We start from the raw sequence: 19,589 nt of genomic DNA on the forward strand, positions 1-19,589 counted from the left end.
GTCCTTTCACCAGTGTATGTTTTTGTCAACTTTGTCAAAGATCAGGTGGCTATAGATATGAAGCTTCATTTCTGGGTTCTGTTTTCTATTCCACTGATTTATGTTTCTACTTTTATAGCAGTACCATGCTGTTTTGGTTACTATTATAGTATAATTTGATGTCAGGTAATGTGATGTCTCCAGCTTTGTTCTTTTGTTTAGGATTACTTTGGCTATTTGGGCTCCTTTAGTTCCATGTAAATTTTAGGATTATTTTTTCTATTTCTGTGAAAAATGACATTGGCATTTTGATAGAGATTGCACTGAATCTGTAGATTGCTTTGGGCATTATGGTCATTTTAATGATATTAAGTTTTTGATCCATGAGCATGGGATGTTTTTCCACTTGTTTGTGTTCTCTATAGTTTATTTCATCACTGTTTTGTAGTTTTCCTTGTAGAGATCTTTCACCTCTTTGGTTAAATGTATTACTAGGTACTTTGTTTTTTGTAGCTAAGCTAAATGGCATTGCCTTCTTGATTGGTTCTCAGCTTGATACTAGTGTATAGAAATGCCACCGATTTTTGTATGTTGATTTTATCTACTTAAACATTACCAAATTTGTTTATCAAATCTAAGGGTTTTTTGGGAGGAGTCTTTAGGGTTTTCTCAGTATAAGATTATATCATCAGCAAACAGACATAATTTGACTTTCTCTTTTCCAACTTGGATGCCTCTTACTTTTTTTCTCTTGCCTGATTGCTCTGGCTAGGTCTTCCAGTAATATATTCAATAGGAGTGGTGGAAGTAGGCATCCTCGTTTTGTTTTGGTTCTTAGGGGGAATGCTTTAAACATTTCCCCATTCAGTAGGATGTTGGCTGTGGGTTTGTTGTATATGGCCTTTATTATTTTGAGGTATGTTCCTTTTATAGTGAATCAGATTGTATATTTATTTATTTATTATTTATTTATTTTTTGAGATGGAGTCTTGCTCTGTCATGCAGGCTGGAGTGCAGTGGCACAATCTCAGCTCACTGCAACCTCTGCCTCCCAGGTTCAAGGGACTCTCCTACCTCAGCCTCCCAAGTAACTGGGACTACAGGCGTGCACCATCATGCCTGGCTAAATTTTTGTATTTTTAGTAGAGATGGGGTTTTACCATGTTGGCCAGGTTGATTTCGAACTCCTGACCTCAAGTGATCCGCCTGCCTTGGTCTCCCAAAGTGTTGGAATTACAGGCATGAGCCACTGCACCGGCCCAGATTTTATTTTGTTAGCATCAAGGATATGTGAATGTGATAGTCTTTATAGAACTGGATTAGCAAGTAAAAGGCAATGAAAACTCTTCAATACTTATTTACTCATTTATGTAATAAACATTAATTATGCCTATATGTGAAGCAGTGAATAATATAGATATGATGCTTGGCTTGCTTTTTCTTTTTGGCATTTTGATAGACTCCATGGCATTAGGATTTTCCTGGTTCTCTTTTGTCTACTTGGTTTTTGACTTACATTTTTTTTCTTGTTTCAGTTTCATGTAGTTCTTCTCTGATCTTGGTTATTTCTTTTCTTCTGCTGGGTTTGGGTTTGGTTTGTTCTTGTTTCTCTAGTACCTTGAGGTGTGACCTTAGATTGCCAATTTGTGCTCTTTCAGACTTTTTGATGTAGTCATTTTATGCTATTAACTTTCCTCTTAATACTGCCTTTACTGTATCCCAGAGGTTTTGATAGGTTGTGTCACTATTATTGTTCAGTTCAAAGAATTTTTAAATTTCCATCTCGATTTCATTGTTGACCCAGTGATTATTCAGGAGCAGATTCTTTAATTTCCCTGTATTTGCATGGTTTTGAGGGTTCCTTTTGGAGTTGATTTCCAGTTTATTTCACTGTAGCAAGAGTACTTGCTGTAATTTTAATTTTCTTAAATTTGTTGAGGCTTGTTTTGTGGCCTACCATATGGTCTATCTTGGAGGATGTTCCATGTGCTGATGAATAGAATTCATAGTCTGCATTTATTGGGTAGAATGTTCTGTAAATTTCTGTTAGATCAATTTTTTTTAGAGTATAGTTTAAGTCCATTGTTTCTTTGTTGACTTTCTGTCTTGATGACCTGTCTAATGCTGTCAGTTGAGTATTGAAGCCCCCTACTACTGTTGCTGTCTATCTCATTTCTTAGGTCTAGTAGTAACTGTTTTATAAATTTGGGCGCTCCAGTGTTAGGTACATATATATTTAGGATTATGATATTTTCCTGTTGGACTAGTCCTATTATTATATAATGTCCCTCTTTGCCTTTTTAAACTGCTGTTGCTTTAAGTTTGTTTTGTCTGATATAGGAATAGCTACTCCTGCTTGCTTTTGGTGTCCATTTGCATGGAGTATCTTTTTCCACCCCTTTACTTTAGGTTTATGTGAGTGAGTCCTTAAGTGTCAGGTGAGTCTCTTGAAGACAGCAGATACTTGGTTGGTGAATTCTTATCCATTCTGCCATTCTCTGTCTTTTAAGTGGAGCATTTAGACCATTTACATTCAATGTTAGTGTTGAGATGTGAGATACCATTCTATTCATTGTGCTATTTGTTGACAGAATATCTTGGGTTTTTTTTTCTTGTGTTATTGTTTTACAGGTCCTGTGAAATTTATGCTTTAAGGAGATTCTATTTTGATGTATTTTGAGGATTTGTTTCAAGATTTAGAGCTCCTTTTAGCAGTTCTTTTAGCAGTCAGTAGTGCTGGTTTGGTAATGGCAAATTCTCTCAGCATTTGTTTGAAAAAGACTGTATTTTTCCTTCATTTATGAAGCTTAGTTTCACTGGATACAAAATTCTTGGCTGATAATTGTTTGTTTAAGGAGGCTAAAGATAGGACCCAATCCTTTCTAGCTTGTAGGGTTTCTGCTGAGAAATCTGCTGTTAATCTGATAGGTTTTCCTTTATAGGTTACCTGATGCTTTTGCCACACAGCTCTTAAGATTCTTTCTTTCATCCTGACTTTAGATAACCTGATGACTATGTGCCAAGGCAACGATCTTTTTGCGATGAACTTCTCAGGTGTTCTTTGAGCTTTTTGTATTTGGATGTCTAGACCTCTCACAAGGCCGGGGAAGTTTCTCTCGATTATTCCCTCAAATATGTTTTAACAAACTTTTAGATTTCTCTTCTGCTTTGGAAACACCAGTTATCCTTAGGCTTGGTCATTGAATGTAATCCCAAACTTCCTGGAGGCTTTGTTCATTTTTTTTTTTTGAGACAGAGTCTCGCTCTGTCACCAGGCTGGAGTGTAGTGACGCAATCTCGGCTTACTGCAACCTCTGCCATCCGGGTTCAAGTGATTCTCCTACCTCAGCCTCCCGAGTAGCTGGGACTACAGTTGCGCGCCACCAAACCCAGCTAATTTTTGTATTTTTAGTAGAGATGGGGTTTCACCAGGTTGGCCAGGATGGCCTCGATTGCTTGACCTCATGATCCGCCTGCCTCAGCCTCCCAAAGTGCTGGGATTACAGGTGTGAGCCACTGCACCTGGCCTGTTCATTTTAAAAAATTCTTCTGGCCGGGCGCGGTGGCTCACGCTTGTAATCCCAGCACTTCGGGAGGCCGAGGCGGGCGGATCACGAGGTCAGGAGCTCGAGACCACAGTGAAACCCCATTTCTACTAAAAATACAAAAAATTAGCTGGGCGTGGTGGCGGGCGCCTGTAGTCCCAGCTACTCGGGAGGCTGAGGCAGGAGAATGGCGTGAACCCGGGAGGCGGAGCTTGCAGTGAGCCGAGATCGCGCCACTGCACTCCAGCCTGGGTGACAGAGCAAGACTCCGTCTCAATTAAAAAAAAAAAAAAAAAAAAAATTCTTCTTTGTTTTTGTTGTCTTGGGTTAATTAGAAAGCCTTGTCTTCATGCTCTGAAGTTTTTTCTTCTACTTACTTGATTCTATTACTGAGACTTTCCAGCACATTTTGCATTTCTCTAAGTGTGTCCTTCATTTCCAGAAGTTATGATTGTTTTTTATTTATGTTATTTCACTGGAGATTTTCCCATACATATCCTGTATCTTTTTTTTTTTTTTTGGTTTCTTTAAGTTAGACTTCACCTTTTTCTGGTGCCTCCTTGATTAGCCTAATAATTGACCTTCTGAATTATTTTTCTGGCAATTCAGAGATTTCATCTTGATTTGGATCCGTTGCTGCTAAGCTTTTGAGTGTGATCTTCTGGAGATGTAAAAGAATGTTGTTTTGTCATATTACCAGAATTGTTTTTCTGGTTCCTTCTCATTTGGGTAGACTATGTCAGAGGGAAGCTATGGGACTCAAGGGCTGCTGTTCAGGTTCTTTTGTCCCTCAGGGTGCTCCCTTGATTTGGTGCTTTTCTCCTTCCCCTAGGGGCTTCCTGAGACATAGGGCTTCCTGGACAAGGGGCTTCCTGAGAGCCAAACTGCAGTGATTGTTATTTCTCTTTTGGATCTAGCCACCCAGTGGAGCCACCAGGCTCCAGGCTGGTACTGGAGAGTGTCTGCAAAGAGTCCTGTGATGTGTTCCATCTTCAGGTCTCTCAGCCGTGAATACCAGCACCTGCACCAATGGAGGTAGCAGGGGAGTGAAGTGGACTCTATTAGGGTCCTTGGTTGTATTTTTGTTTAGTGTGCTGGTTTTGTGTTGGTTGGCCTCCAGCCAGGAGGTGGCACTTTCAAGAGCGCATCAGCTGCAGTAGTATAGGGAGATTACAAGCTTGCCCTAGGGTCAGGTGGTGGGCAGGGCCACAGAGCTCTCAAGAGATTATGTTCTTTGTCTTCTGCTACCAGGATTGGTAGAGAAAGACCATCAGGTGGGGCAGATTAGGCATGTCTGAGCTCAAACTCTCTTTGGGTGGGCCTTGCTGCAGCTGCTGTCGGGGTGAAGGTGTGGTTTCCAGGCCAATGGAGTTATGTTCCTGGGAGGATTATGGCTGCCTCTGCTGCCTGACAGGTCGCCAGGGAAGTGGGGGAAAGCCAGCAGCGATAGGCCTCACCCAGCTTCCACGCAGCCCACAGTCTGAAAGACTGGTTTCACTCCCACTGTGCTTCACCTATAGCACCGAATTTATTTCCAGGCAGGCGGTGAGCAGGGATGAGAACTTGCCCCAAGCTACAAGCCTCCCCACTGAGAAAGCAAGCTGACTCACAGTTACTTGCCTGTCCCACAGAGCCTGCAAGGGCATCCACCTCCTTCAGGGGGTCTGTGGATTCTCTTGGCTTTCCTGGTATGTTCCTGCAGTAGTTCTTGGAGCAAAAGTTCACGATGTGAGTGTCTACTAACTGACTACTTTTTAAATCACAACTTAGAATAGCTTATTTACTTTCCTATATTTCTTGATTTTTCAAGTCCTGGTTTCCTATTTTGACGTTTTGATAATTCATTTTGCCTTGACAAAGCATAAATTACTATTATTTTTTTGGATGTAATTTCACTCTTGTTGCCCAGGCCGGAGTGCAGTGGCGCGACCTTGCTCACTGCAACCTCTGCCTCCCTGGTTCAAGCAATTCTCCTGCCTCAGCCTCCTGAGTAACTGGGATTACAAGCCCGTACCACCATGCCCGGCTAAGTTTTGTATTTTTCATAGAAGTGGGATTTCACCATGTTGGCCAGGCTGGTCTCGAGCTCCTAACCTCAGGCGATCCACCCGCCTCGGCCTCCCAAAGTGCTGGGATTACAGGCGTGAGCCACTGTGCCCTGCTACAAAACATAAATTATATATATGTATCTGTGGTCAGTACTTAGGAGTCCAAACACACATATAAATCTATAGTCAGAAAAAAATGTAAGTTGAGTTCCAGACAATAGGGAAAAATGATGGATAGGAGGCAGGACTAACTTGCAGCTTTCACTCGGACAGACAGAGCAGCGTGTAGAGACCATTTTTTGAATCACAACTTAGAATAGCTTATTTACTTCCCTATATTCCTTGATTTTTCAAGTCCTGGTTTCCTATTTTGACCTTATTTTCTGTTTACAGACAGTGTTCTGAGACTAATCAAGAACTCTCAGGTTTCTTTTGTTCCTTTTAAAAGAACACACATAATTCTTGAATATATTGTTTTAATAAAATATCCAAGCAATATATGTGTATAAAGATATGAAAGACCTTCTTTAACCCCTCTAAGATTGCTACAGTTTAATACTGACCTGAGAATTCTTTTTATATGCACATATATATATATAATTTATGTTTTTGTCAAGGCAAAATGAGTTATCAATTACTAGGCAGAGTGGAAGCAAAGGACCTAGGTCTCATAGAAACTAGTAAAAAGATCATGCATACAGTTAGAAATCAAGAGACTCCCTAGAGAAAAATAAAAGGGAAAAATGCAAATATCTTTTTCTTAAGAGAAAAAGAAATTTTGCCACCTTGTTTTGCAGGAACTATCTTGTTTACTTATATTTCTCAAGTATGAAATTAGTAATCTTTTAATATAATTACTGGTCATTCATATATTTTTTTCTATGAATTCGCTTTTCACATACACTTTTCATTTAAAAAACTGGGTTCATCTCATTGATTTGTAGGAGTTTTCATATTCTGGCTATTAATCCTTTGTTATGTATATTACAAATGTTTTCTTCTAATGTTTCTCTTTTAATTTTGAAATGGTGTCTTTGGTTTTTGGAATGGGACTGTTACGTTTTATCACAAAATTTATTATTTTTTCTTTATGTCTTATGAGTTTTGAGTTGTGCTTAAAGGGGCCTTTCTCACCTCAATAGTACACACACACATTTTCATCATGATTGTGGAGTACTGGTTTTCAATGTTCCAGGGAACCTGGAAATGGGTAGATGGGAATAGGGCAAGTTTAAATGCCACAAAGCTCACTGTTCTTACTAAGACTCAGTCATTTTTCTTGAAGAAATTCCTCAGATAGCTGCAAGCCTTTGGCTTATTTTCAGAATTTTAAAACAAGTTGGTTCTGATCATTTTTGCCAGAGTTCTCATTGCTTTTATGGAGGAGAGAGTTTCTGGAGGTCCCTTCCTCTGCTATTTTTGTTCACTTGATCAATAATGACTAGTTGAGGCCAGGCATGGTGGCTCATGCCTGTAGTCCCAGCACTTTGGGAGGCCAAGGCGGGTGGATCACTTAAGCCCAGGAGTTCGAGACCAGCCTGGGCAACATGGCAAAAACCCATCTCTACAAAAATACAAAGAAATTAGCGGGGCGTAGTGGTATGTATCTGTAGTCCCAGCTACTCAACGGGCTGAGGTGGGAGGATCGCTTGAGCTGGGGAGGCAGAGGTTGCAGTAAGCCGAGATCGTGTGATTGCATTCCAGCCTGGGCTACAGAGAGATACCCTGTCTTTAAAAAAAAAATTAATTAATTAAAAAAAGACTAATTGAATGAACAAATAATGCCCATTTTTTCCTCCTTGACTGTGCTTATCAAAGAACTTAGTAATCATTAGTTTATTATATGATGAATTTCAAGAAAATCTAGTCTGACTATAAATGATTTTCCATCTGAAATTGATAACGGGAATTGTGTTTTTTTTTTGTCAAGGCTAATTTAGGGGTGTAGTGGTCAGGGAGAATATAAATTTAGCAGTTTATATTCAATCTGCTTTCAATCTGTTTAATTTTTAAGGTTTTTTGTGGAAAATTATAATTTATCTGAATATTTTCTTTTTAAAATTAAAAATATACTGAGCTCTCTGATGTGACTCTAAAAATTTTAGAAAATGATAAAGTGATTTGGTATTTAATTTATTTTAGTTAAATTGTTTTAAAATTATAGAATCTAACATTCAGAAGTAGATGTCTTGGGGACCCCCAGATTTGGTTTGCTAGTCAGGGCCATGCTGAATATTTCCTTCTGAATAGGTTCTTTTCAATTCATTTTATATGCTAAGGATTGTTAACATAAGAATATGAAATTCCTGTGGAGAAATAAAAGACCAATGTTTTAACCACTATTATAAAGTTATTTTATAACAGTGGTTTACTTGTAGATAAATATTTATAAAACCCTGTGCTTATACAAGGTTATTTTCCCTTAGAAGGCTATTGACACAAAATCAGCTCCTTTTCCAAGAAAAGCTGTTGATTCTCATGGTATAATAATTTGTTTTTTGCAGCATTCCAGGATGCCTTGAAGATTTACTGTAGGATAAAAGGTGGTCGAGTTTCAACTGATGAAGTGTTTGCTGTTTTGGATAGCATGGGTATCCCTGTAAACCCTGAAATTTTAGAAGAAGTGATAAAACATACCTATATTGACAGTGAGTTATTTGCATTGAGATATATATGTCAATATATATGTGAATATATTTATACATTTTTTTCCGGATATCAATTTTGTGATCTGTCCTTTGCTTCTCCTTTTTTCTCTTGATTCTTACATTTTGCCATTGACACTGTTTACTGGTGTCTATAGTAAGAAATAGTCTAGAAAAATTAAATGAGAGGTTTCTAAAATTGTTATAGTTTGGTATGTTTGGTTAAAGAATAAAATGAATTAAAAAAAGTTCAGCCTTATATCTCTTTTCCAAGTCATTTCTGGTCTTTGTGGAGAAGTAGTTTCTTGTAGTGTCAAGGGCATTGACTCCACAAGTTAGAAGACCTAAATTTCTTGAATTCTCAATTTTATTATGTAGCTTTGATTAAACAATTTTGCTATGCCCTTCGGTTGCTCTCTGCACAATGTGGATTGCTTTAAACATGATAAAAATATTTAGCAGGTGTTTTGTATTACATGTTTACTTGTAACCAGAGGACGTCCTATAATAATTAGTGATTAATTGATTGATTCATTTGTTTTATTATTGTGGGCGGCAAGCCACCCAGGTGCTGAGGCAAGAGACTGAGGGCATGAGCTGTTCCAGTATAATAAAATATATAAAATAAGTATAGTTATACTAGATATAGATCTTAGATATGATTATATATGAATATCATTAATCATTAGTTTGTAGCAATTACTCTTTATTTCAGTATTATAATAATCCTCGCTCTACAATTATAACCCAGGAAAAACCAGGCCATACAGAGATAGGAGCTGAGGGGACATACTGAGAAGTGATCAGGAGTGTGAGCCTTCTGTTATGCCTGGACAGGGCCACCAGAGGGCTCCTTGGTCTAGCGGTAATGCCAGCATCTGGGAAGATGCCCGTTGCCAAGCGGACTGTGGTCTAGTGGTAGCGTCAGTGTCAAGGAAAAACACCCCCTACTTAGCAGACTGGGAAAGGCAGTCTCCCTTTCCCCGGGGGAGTTTAGAGAAGACTCTACTCCTCCACCTCTTGTGGAGGGCCTGACGGAGGGCCTGACTGATGTCAGGCCTGCCCGCAGTTATCCAGAGGCCTAACCATCTCCCTGTGATGTTGTGCTTCCGTGGTCATGCTCCTAGTCTGCCTTCATGTTCCATCCTGTACACCTGGCTCTCCCTTTTAGATAGCGGTAGCAAATTAGTGAAAGTACTAAAAGTCTCTAATAAGCAGAAATAATGGCGTAAGCAGTCTGTCTCTCTGTCTCTCTCTCTCTGTCTCAGCTGCCAGGCAGGGAAGGGCCCCCTGTCCAGTGGACACGCGACCCACGTGACCTTACCTATCAATGGAGATGGCTCACACTCCTTACCCTGCCCCTTTGTTTTGTATCCAATAAATGTCAGCGCAGCCTGGCATTCGGGGCCACTGCCGGTCTCCGCGTCTTGGTGGTAGTGGTCCCCCGGGCCCAGCTGTCTTTTCTTTTATCTCTTTGTCTTGTGTCTTTATTTCTACACTCTCTCATCTCCACACACGGGCAGAAAACCCACTGACCCTGTGGGGCTGGACCCTACAGTTATTTTATTATTTTTAGAGACAATGTCTCACTCTGTTGCCCAGGCTGTAGTGCAGTGTTGTGATCATAGCTTGCTGTAATCTTGACCTCCTAGGCTCAATAATCCTCCCACCTCATCTTCCTGAATTGCTAGGCCTATAGGTGTGCACCATCATGCCAGGCTAATTTTTATTTTGTAGAGATGAGGTCTTGCTATGTTTCCTAGGCTGGTCTCAAACTTCTGGCTGCAAGTGATCCTCCTGCCTCAGCCTGCTGAGTAGCTGGAATTACAGGCATGAGCCGCTGGACCCAGCCTGATTCATTCACTTAATGAATCAGATAGTCAGTCATTTAATATCTACTATGCCTGGAACTGTGCTAGGTGATGCAAAGATGAATAAAACACACTTCTTTTTTTTTTTGAGGGAGCTCACGTTCAAGTGTGGAAAGAGTCAAGTAAACTGAAAATTAAAATGCTCCATGGCAAATACTATAATAGAGTGTACATAGGCTGCTAATACACACTGGAAGCCTTAGGGAAAGATTATCAGAGGGCCTGATGTCTGAGCTAAATCTTGAAGGATCTGTATGAATTAAGTAGTTGAAGGTGGTAGCAAAGAGTGAGAAAAACATCTTAAGCCAAAGGAACAGTTTGTGTAAATATGGCAGAAAAATAATCAGACATGACATCTTTTTGAGTGGGCTTCCACTAGTTTTTGTCATTTATTAATGGTGGTTTTGTAGTGGGCTTTTGGTTGCTGATATGTGGTCTGGAGATAGAATCAGGCCACATGGAGTTCTCTTAGGAAGTCAGGTATGGTGGGCTCTGGGGTGAGGCATGAGCGGAAGGATATGATGGGGTATGAAAATGTAAAATGGGGATTTTAAAGACTAATCTTAAGCCTTTAGGGCATGCCCTACCAGGAACAACAGAAATCATATATGAAATAGCTGCAGTACGTTGCTTTTTGGCTTATGGAGTTCTGGTCTGGGTCTCCAGGTCTCCTGCTTTATTTGGGGCGGTATATTGGACAAATGATACTAATTTTATAGAATTGTTATAGGAATTAAATATAAACATTTATCACAGTGCTTGGCACCTAGAACAGACAGAAGAAGGGTGAGGCAGAAACCTGAGAGTCATCCTTGGCAACTCTACTTCTCTATTCCTCATGCAATAGTTCCCTTATTTAAAGTCTTAGATACATCTTTTTAAAAACTTTTCTCCTTTTTTCTGTATATAAGATAGATATCTCTTAAGTCTTTCTATTTCTCTCTTTTTTTTACTCCGCTCTGTCGCCAGACTGTAGTGCGGTGGTGTGATCTCGGCTCACTGCAACCTCCGACTCCCTGGTTCAAGCGGTTCTCCTGCCTCGGCCTCCGAGTAGCTGGGATTACAGGCGCATGCCACCATGCCCAGCTAATTTTTGTATTTTTAGTAGAGACAGGGTTTCACCATGTTGGCCAGGATGGTCTCGATCTCCTGACCTTGTGATCCACCCGCCTTGGCCTCCCAAAGTGCTGGGATTACAGACGTAATCTATTTCTCCTTATCTCCCTATCTTAGTCCAAGTTCACATAACCTTTACTCAGGACCATTGCAGTTCAACCTAACAAGTATACCCCTCTCCACTCTTATGTTCCTTTATACTGCAGCCATAATGATCTTCGTTCAAGTACAGGTCTGATCATGTTATTCTCCTCACATAAAATCTAATAATACCTCTTGGGATAAATAACTCTTTTAGTGTGGTTTACAGGGCCTTGTGTGTTCTGGCTTTTACCCAGAGCTTCAGCTTTATCTGAGACCATATTCTTCCTTGCTCTCTGTGCCTTCTTAGAGTTTCAACTATATACCATTCCCCTTCTTGCCAAATAGCTGTTGCATGTGTTCATTTCTCTTCCTTGAACCTTTTTCTCCCCTTAGGTAATTCCTACTTATACTTTAGATCCAAACTCAACTGTCTTTTCCTCAGGGATGTTTTCCCAGACCTCTCTGAGTAGGTCAGATTCTCATGTTATACACTCTCATAGCACTATTCACAATTGAAATTTGTATTTTTGTTTGATTGACGTTGATATTTCAAATAAGACTGAGCATCAGGTGAGCAGATATCATGTCTGCTTTAGCTTAATATTGTATCTTCAGTACCTAGCATGGTGCTTATGGCACATATTAACCGCTCAACAAATATTTGTTGAATGAATGAATAATTCTGATTCCTCATGCCACATCTTCCAGTCAGAAAGAACAAAATGTTCTTCATTTTATCATATGAATAAGCTGGCTGCAGTTTGAGACAAAATTCTTCATAAGGAAGGTCCTTATCTTTTGACCAGGAAAATAATCTTAATAGATATGTTAGATTATGAGAGTTAAAACATACTGGGAAACACCTAGATTGAGCAAAAAGGTAAGGTAAAGTAAGAAAGCAACAGGAATTTGAAATATAGTAGTGGCTCAGTAGTGGAGGAAGAAGATGGATAGAACCTAAGAGTGAGTGAGGGTAGAGTAACCATAGAACTTTAGGACTATAGTATGTAGTTGCTTGCTGTGCTTCTTAAGAACTCCCTTACTCCCATCAATTGCAAATTACCAATAAAAGTTGGATAGATACAATAGACTTGTATTAGTATTGTTGGTGGGGAGATTTCAAGGATAAAGACCTATAAGTTCTATGTTTGATCTTCTTGGGGCAGAAAGAGGATTGCACCTGTGGAAAGTAATAATGTGAGTGAGATCAAGAGTCCATGGGAATAGAGAAACGAAGCAAAAATAAACAAAAAGAGCACAAGTGACCCAGGAATCCTCAAATTTTGGTCAAGGTATTGATTTATGTTAGTATATGCTCTGGGGTCTGAGCTATTTTAATATTAAAGGAAACGTTAACCCCAGGATGCCAAAAATTTTGGGTCGCCCAGGTAGGAGATGTTAATTTTTCTGTGGCAGAATTTTGCAGTAAGGAATAATATAACACAGTCCTGCTGAAAGAAGACATAGCACTGCAGGTACTGTTCCAGCATCTTATTTTTGCATTTGGTATATTGTTGGAGATGATAGGTAGATAATATGTTCATCTTTATAGATGTTTGCAATGAGGGAGAAGGAATTAGCCCCCTGAAATTTTCAGGAAAGTCCAAGGAGGATTTGCTTTATTAAGATACGGCAAAAAGTGCCATATGGAAAATCAGCTGATGGCAGTTCTTAGAGGGCCAGGTATTTTGGTTTCTGAAATAGTGTATTGGTATAGTAGTTTTTTTTTTTTTTTCTCTCATGGAGGTTAGAGATCTGGAAATTGAACTGGGTGGGAAGTTGTGACTAGTGCAGTTTTTGCTAGACGAGGCTTTCGATATTGTGGAGCTACCTGAAGATTACAGAAATGTAGTGTTAATGGTCACTTAGCACCTTCAGAGTAATGTTGCCTTGCATATATGACCTTAATAATTAGGATCATTTTTTCCTCTCACAGTAAGTAGTTGCGTTTTCCAGGATGAATTTCCTCCAGAATTATATACCTTAGGAATAAATGATACCTATGACCATATTGATTGCCTTGGTTTCAACCAGGAATCATTCTTTAAGGTTTTGCTAAGTTAGATAGGGACCAAGATAGTCATTTCAGATTCTGGAATGCATCTTCGGCCACTAGGGACTATTTAAGTAGGTAATATTTGTTTGGGAGTTTCATAATAGGTGTTTATTATTGCATAGATGCAAGGAATAAATTTGAGCAAGAGCTAATGAATCTGTGAACATGGTTGACTACCATACTCTTATTAGTTGACGTTGGACTTCTGTTCAGAGAAAGGAGTTTTCTAAATGAAGAGCAGGTAAAAGCAAGATGGCCTTTTCCACTGGATTAATACATGTATGGTCTAACAGAATACTTTTCAGTGATCAGATTCAAGAGCTTGAGGGTTGAAGCTTTGAGTTTATTAGGACTTAAGCCATGATCTAAGAACATGGGACATGGAATCAATCTACCATAAGTGCCAGTTACTGGGGAGGTTATGGGAAGTGTTAGAACTATAATCAAAACCAGAATGAGGATAAATACCAAGGAAATAAGAAACCAGAATGTAGAATGCAATCTCTAATCAGAAGGCAGTTTAGCACCAATTTTGTCTAGCATTTCTTTGATTGGTTCAAACACATAGTACTTGCTTTGCAGTGATTTAAAGGCCTGCACCTGAAATACATAGTTTACCAATTTTCAGAGAATCAGAGTGAATCAGGTGGACCCAAGACCAAAATGATACTATTCTTTGATTTACATATTTGCTTCCCGTGGCAGCAAGAGGAGCAGAGTGGCTGGGCCACTCCCCTCGGCCCTGGTCCCGGCTTGCCCCGCCCCACCACCATGGCCCAGGATGAGGGTATATATTTGGAGGGGACGCAGGACGCCGGCACAGAAGGAGCCGGGTGGAGCTGTGGTCGCGCTGAGGAAGCTTTATAGATACATGCATTGCATCCCTATTTTCACAAAGCTTGACTATCAGAGCATTATGAACACTAATGATCTCGAACTCAGGTTGTCCAAAGCTGAGCAAGAACACCCACTACGTTTCTGGAATGAGCTTGAAGAAGCCTGACAGGTAGAACTTTATGCAGAGCTCCAGGCCATCAACTTTCAGGAACTGAACTTCTTTTTCCAAAAGGCCATTGAAGGATTTAACCAGTCCTCTCATCAAGAAAAGGTGGATGCGTGAATGGAACCTGTCCCTCAAGAGGTACTGGGCAGTGCTGCAGGGAAGCTAGATCAGCTCCAGGCCTGGGAAAGCAAAGTTTTCCAGATTTCTCAGAACAAAGTCACAGTTCTTCTAGCTGGTGGGCAGGGGACTAGACTCGTTGCATATCCAAAGGGGATGTATGATGTTGGTTTGCCATCCCATAAGACAGTTTTTCAGATTCAAGCAGAGCATATCCTGAAGCTACAACAGTTAGCTGAAAAATATTATGGCAACAAATGCATTATTCCATATAAGGATCAGTGGCAGAACAGCAGAATCTACAAAGGAGTTCTTCACCAAGCACAAGTACTTTGGTTTAAAAAAAATAGAAAATATAATCTTTTTTTCAGCAAGGAATGCTCCCTGCCATGAGTTTTGATGGGCAAATTATTTTGGAAGAGAAGAACAAAGTTTCTATGGCTCCAGATGAGAATGGTGGTCTTCATCGGGCTCTTGCAGCCTGGCATATTGTGGAGGATATGGAGCAAAGAGGCATTTGGAGCATTCATGTCTATTGTGTTAACAGCCTATTAGTAAAAGTGGCAGACCCACGGTTCACTGGATTTTGCATTCAGAAAGGAGCAGACTGTGGAGCAAAGGTGGTAGAGAAAACAAACCCTACAGAACCGGTTGGAGTGGTTTGCCAAGTGGATGGACTTTACCAGGTGGTAGAATATAGTGATATTTCCCTGGCAACAGCTCAGAAACGAAGCTCAGATGGATGACTGCTGTTCAATGTGGGGAATATTGCCAACCATTTATTAACTGTACCATTTCTGAGAGATGTTGTCAATGTTTATGAACCTCAGTTGCAGCACCATGTGGCTCAAAAGAAGATTCCTTATGTGGATACCCAACAACACTTAATTAAGCCAGATAAACCCAGTGGAATAAGTATGGAAAAATTTGTCTTTGACATCTTCTAGTTCGCAAAGAAGTTTGTGGTTTATGAAGTATTATGGGAAGATGACTTTTCCACACTAAAGAATGCTGACAGTCAGAATGGGAAAGACAACTCTACTACCGCAAGGCACACTTCATTATTGCTGGGTTCTCAATGCAGGGGTCACTTTATAGATGAAAATGGCTCTCATCTTCCAGCAATTTCCCACTTAAAGGATGCCAATGATGTACCAATCCAGTGTGAAACCTCTCTTCTTATCTCTAATGCTGAGGAAGGAATAGAAAGTTATGTGGCAGATATAGAATTCCATGCACCTTTAATCATCGATGAGAATGGAGTTCATGAGGTGTTGAAAATGGTATATGAGCCTGATACCAAGTTCTACCACAATAGGAATAGCTTTTGTTTTTGATAGACCAACTGTGAACCTACAGGACCTCCTGGATGACTGAAGTTTAAATATTCACAGGGTTTTATTTTGCTTGTTGAACTCTTAGAGCTACTGCAAACTTCCCAAGATCTAGATGACTGAACTTCAGATAGCATTTTTATGATTCCCAACTCATTGAAGGTCTTATTTATATTTTTCAATTGTGTATTTCTTTCCAAGGCAAGGAAACCATTGGCAATACAAGAAATTTCCTACAGCTGAACTATAGTCAGGATGTTCAACATCACTTTACTTGGAGCTGGAGGCATTTGTTTTTGAAGTTGTGCATAGTAATAATATGTCATTGTAGATGTTGAAAGGTTTCTATGGTACCAAAAGTTTATTTTATCAAACATTCAACTTTTTAAATGAAATAATTGGACAGTAAAATAAACGTATCTTCTTGTTTCTGGAAAACAATAAAAATTTGCTTCTTCCTGTCAGAGTTTTCACTTATGCATATTATTGAACAGTTGATTTCTTATGAATAGACTGAAGAAAAAAACCGTCACTATTATAGATAAGTAAATTTTCAGTCTTTTTCATCTTGGATGGCAAGCAAAGTCAAATATTTGGAGGCAAGAACGATTGGGCAAAGCATTTTCTATCTCTGTGCACAATTGAAATGACATTATTTGAGGTGACTGCATCTGAACACATCCTCAGTCATGCATTATCCAAGAAGTAAAATGATCTTAGACGGGCAGGGGCAGGAATAGTGGGAAGTTATGAGTGCTGGACACAGAGAAGGTACAAAGTAAATCGTTGTCTGCTATTCACTATGTAGACATTGCATTGTTTTTTATCACCTTCTGTATATTTTGTTCAACCAAAAATAATTTTTAGTGATAAGAAGTAGGTAGTTTGTGAGGCATTGGGGAAACAAAGGAAAAACACATCCTTTGTTCTTGAGGAGTTCACAATCTAGAAATGAAGTCAAAAGAGTAAATAAATACCTGTAATAAACTCTAAAAAACATGTAAAATGAAAAAATATCCTGATTAGCACGAGAGCTTAAAACATGACTATTTCTTTTGATGAAAAACTCTTTTATTAAGGAGAAAAGACCATGGTCTTACTCTTATGTTGGGTGTGTACTGAGTTATTAATTCATGATTTCAGGTTTTATTCAAAACTCGTAATAGTTGGCTCTTTGTTCCTACTAGCCACACATTCTGTGTTATTTTCATATTAGAATAGGATGGCAGATATATCTGTGTTCAAAAGTAAATACAGTATTTGAACTTATTCTATTACAGGAAACCACATGGTGGATATTGGGGATATTATATTTATTTTGAATGAGCTACAGGAACAGTATGAGGATGTTTGTAAGTGAGCTCTTGTTGCTATGACAAGTTTTGTTTATAATTAAAGTCTTTACATTAAATCTTAATTTACAAGTTTTATTTTATAAAGGGTTTTGAAAACCTTCTCTGAATAATTTACCTTCTTAAATCAGGGAGATGAAATATAATACTCAAAATGCTATTTACATGTCCTCTTTTTAGAAATGTCTATGCATGTTCTTTGCCTAGTTTTTTTTTTTTTTTTTTTTTTTTTTTTTGAGGCAGAGTTTTGCTCTTGTTGCCCAGGCTGGAGTGCAGTGGCGCGATCTTGGCTCACTGCAACCTCTGCCTCCTGGGCTCAAGTGATTCTCCTGCCTCGGCCTCCCAAGTAGCTGGGATAACAGGCATATGCCACCACGCCCAGCTAATTTTGTAATTTTAGTAGAGTGAGGGTTTCACCATGTTGGTCAGGCTGGTCTTGAACTCCTGACCTCAGGTGATCCACCTGCCTCAGCCTCCCAAAGTGCTGAGATTACAGGCGTGAGCCACCGCGTCTGCCTCTTTGCCCAATTTTTAATGGGATTTTTTTTTTTTTTTACTGTTGAGTTGTTTGAATTCCTTGAATTCTTTATAAATTCTGGATATTAATCCCTTCTCAGATGAATAGTTTGCAAATATTTTCTCCCATTCAAGATGTTGTCTCTTCATTCTGTTATTGGGCTGTGCAGAAGCTTTTTAGTTTAATATAGTCTCATTTGTCTATTTTTGTTTTTGTTGCTGGTGCTTTTGAGATCTTGGTCATAAAATCTTTGCCTAGACCAATGTCCTGTAGACTTCTCCCTATGTTATCATCAAACAGTTTTTTAGTTTCAGATCTTATGTTTAAGTCTTTAATTCAGCTTGAGTTGTTTTTAGTATATGATGAGAGATAGGGGTTTAGTTTCATTCTTCTGCATATGGTTATCCACTTTTCCCAGCACCATTTATTGAAGAGGGTATCCTTTCCTCAGTGTATATTCTTGACTGCTTTGTTGGCTTTGTTGCTTTGTTGGGTGTAAACCAACAGTTGATCAGTTGGGTGTAAATATGTGACTTTATTTCTGGGTTCTTTATTCTGTTCCATTGGTCTCTGTGTCCATTTTTTTTGAGATGGAGTCACGCTCTGTCACTCAGGCTGGAGTGCAGTGGCATGATCTCAGCTCACTGCAACCTCTGCCTCCTGGGTTCAAGCGATTCTCCTGCCTCAGCCTCTTGAGTAGCTGGGATTACAGGCATGCATGACCATGCCTGGCTAATTTTTGTATTTTTGGTAGAGACAGGGTTTCAGCATATTGGTCAGGCTGGTCTTGAACTTCTGATCTCAGGTGATCCACCTGCCTAAGCCTCCCAAAGTGCTGGGATTACAGGTGTGAGCCACTGTGCCCGGCCTCTGTGTCTATTTTTATACATACTGTTTTGGTTGCTGTATTAGTCTTTTCTCATGCTGCTAAAAAAGACATACGTGAGACTGGGTAATTTATAAAGGAAAGACATTTAATTGATTCACAGTTCCACATAGCACTTTATGTCTTTTCTTTGGAGATTTTAATTCATTTACATTCAAGGTAGTTATTGATATGGAAGGATTTTACTACTGCCATTTTGTTAATTGTTTCTGCTTGTTTCATAGATCCTTTGTTTCCTTATTTTTATCTTCTTTTGTGATTGATTTTTCTCTATTTTTTTTTACTTTTTATCTTTTGTGTATTTACTGTAGGTTTTTGATTTGTGGCTACTCTGAAGCTTACAAAATCTCTTGTAGTCATGACAGGCAATTTTAAGCTGATAGCAAGTTAGCTTTGCTTGCATAAACAAACTGTGCTTTTACTTCATCTCTCCTTTTGCATTTATAATTTTTGATGTCACAATTTACAGATTTGTATATTGTTTCCCTTAACAAATCATTGTAGCTTTTATTATTTTTAACCTTCATACTATGTAAGTGAAGTGCACACCACCATTATAGTATTAGTGTATTCTGACTTTGACTGTGTACTTACTTTTACCAGTGAGTTTTACACATTTATTTTTTGTGTTACTAAACAGTATCCTTTTGTTTTGGCTTGAAGAACTCTTTTTGACATTTCATGTAAGACAAATATAGGGGATGAACTCTTTCAGCTTTTGTCTGGGAAAGTCTTTATCTTCATTTCTGAAGGACAGTTTTTCTAGGTACAGTATTATTGGTTGGCAGTTTATTTCCTTCAGTACTCTGAATATATAGTCCATTCTGTATGGACCCATAAGGTGTCTGCTGAGAAATTTGCTCTCCTTATTGGAACGTATATGTTATTTACTTTACTCTTGCTATTTTCAGAATCTCCCTTTTGTTCTTGATATCTGACAGTTTGATTATAATATGTCGTGGTGTAGTCTTGTTTGAATTCATCTGATTGGAGGCATTTGGCCTTCCTGTACCTGGATATTTATATATTTGCCCAA

General features: G+C 39.0%; 2 protein-coding genes across 2 annotated transcripts in view; both read left to right on the forward strand.

Annotated features, from left to right (window-relative positions):
* Positions 1-19,589, forward strand: part of EFCAB13 (EF-hand calcium binding domain 13) — a 78,294-nt gene that overhangs the window by 28,429 nt on the left and 30,276 nt on the right. The window contains 2 exon segments of the mRNA XM_063629323.1: positions 8,077-8,220; positions 17,079-17,150. Of these exon segments, the coding sequence (XP_063485393.1) occupies positions 8,077-8,220; positions 17,079-17,150 (216 nt within the window).
* Positions 12,307-16,505, forward strand: LOC129470174 (UDP-N-acetylhexosamine pyrophosphorylase). The gene is given in 5 exon segments (XM_055257677.2): positions 12,307-14,733; positions 14,735-14,825; positions 14,827-15,518; positions 15,520-15,545; positions 15,548-16,505. Coding segments are annotated over 5 exon segments (1,332 nt in total). The 5' UTR covers positions 12,307-14,464; the 3' UTR covers positions 15,802-16,505.

The sequence above is a fragment of the Symphalangus syndactylus genome, chromosome 20, assembly GCF_028878055.3.
Source record: "Symphalangus syndactylus isolate Jambi chromosome 20, NHGRI_mSymSyn1-v2.1_pri, whole genome shotgun sequence".
Lineage (NCBI taxonomy): Eukaryota > Metazoa > Chordata > Mammalia > Primates > Hylobatidae > Symphalangus > Symphalangus syndactylus.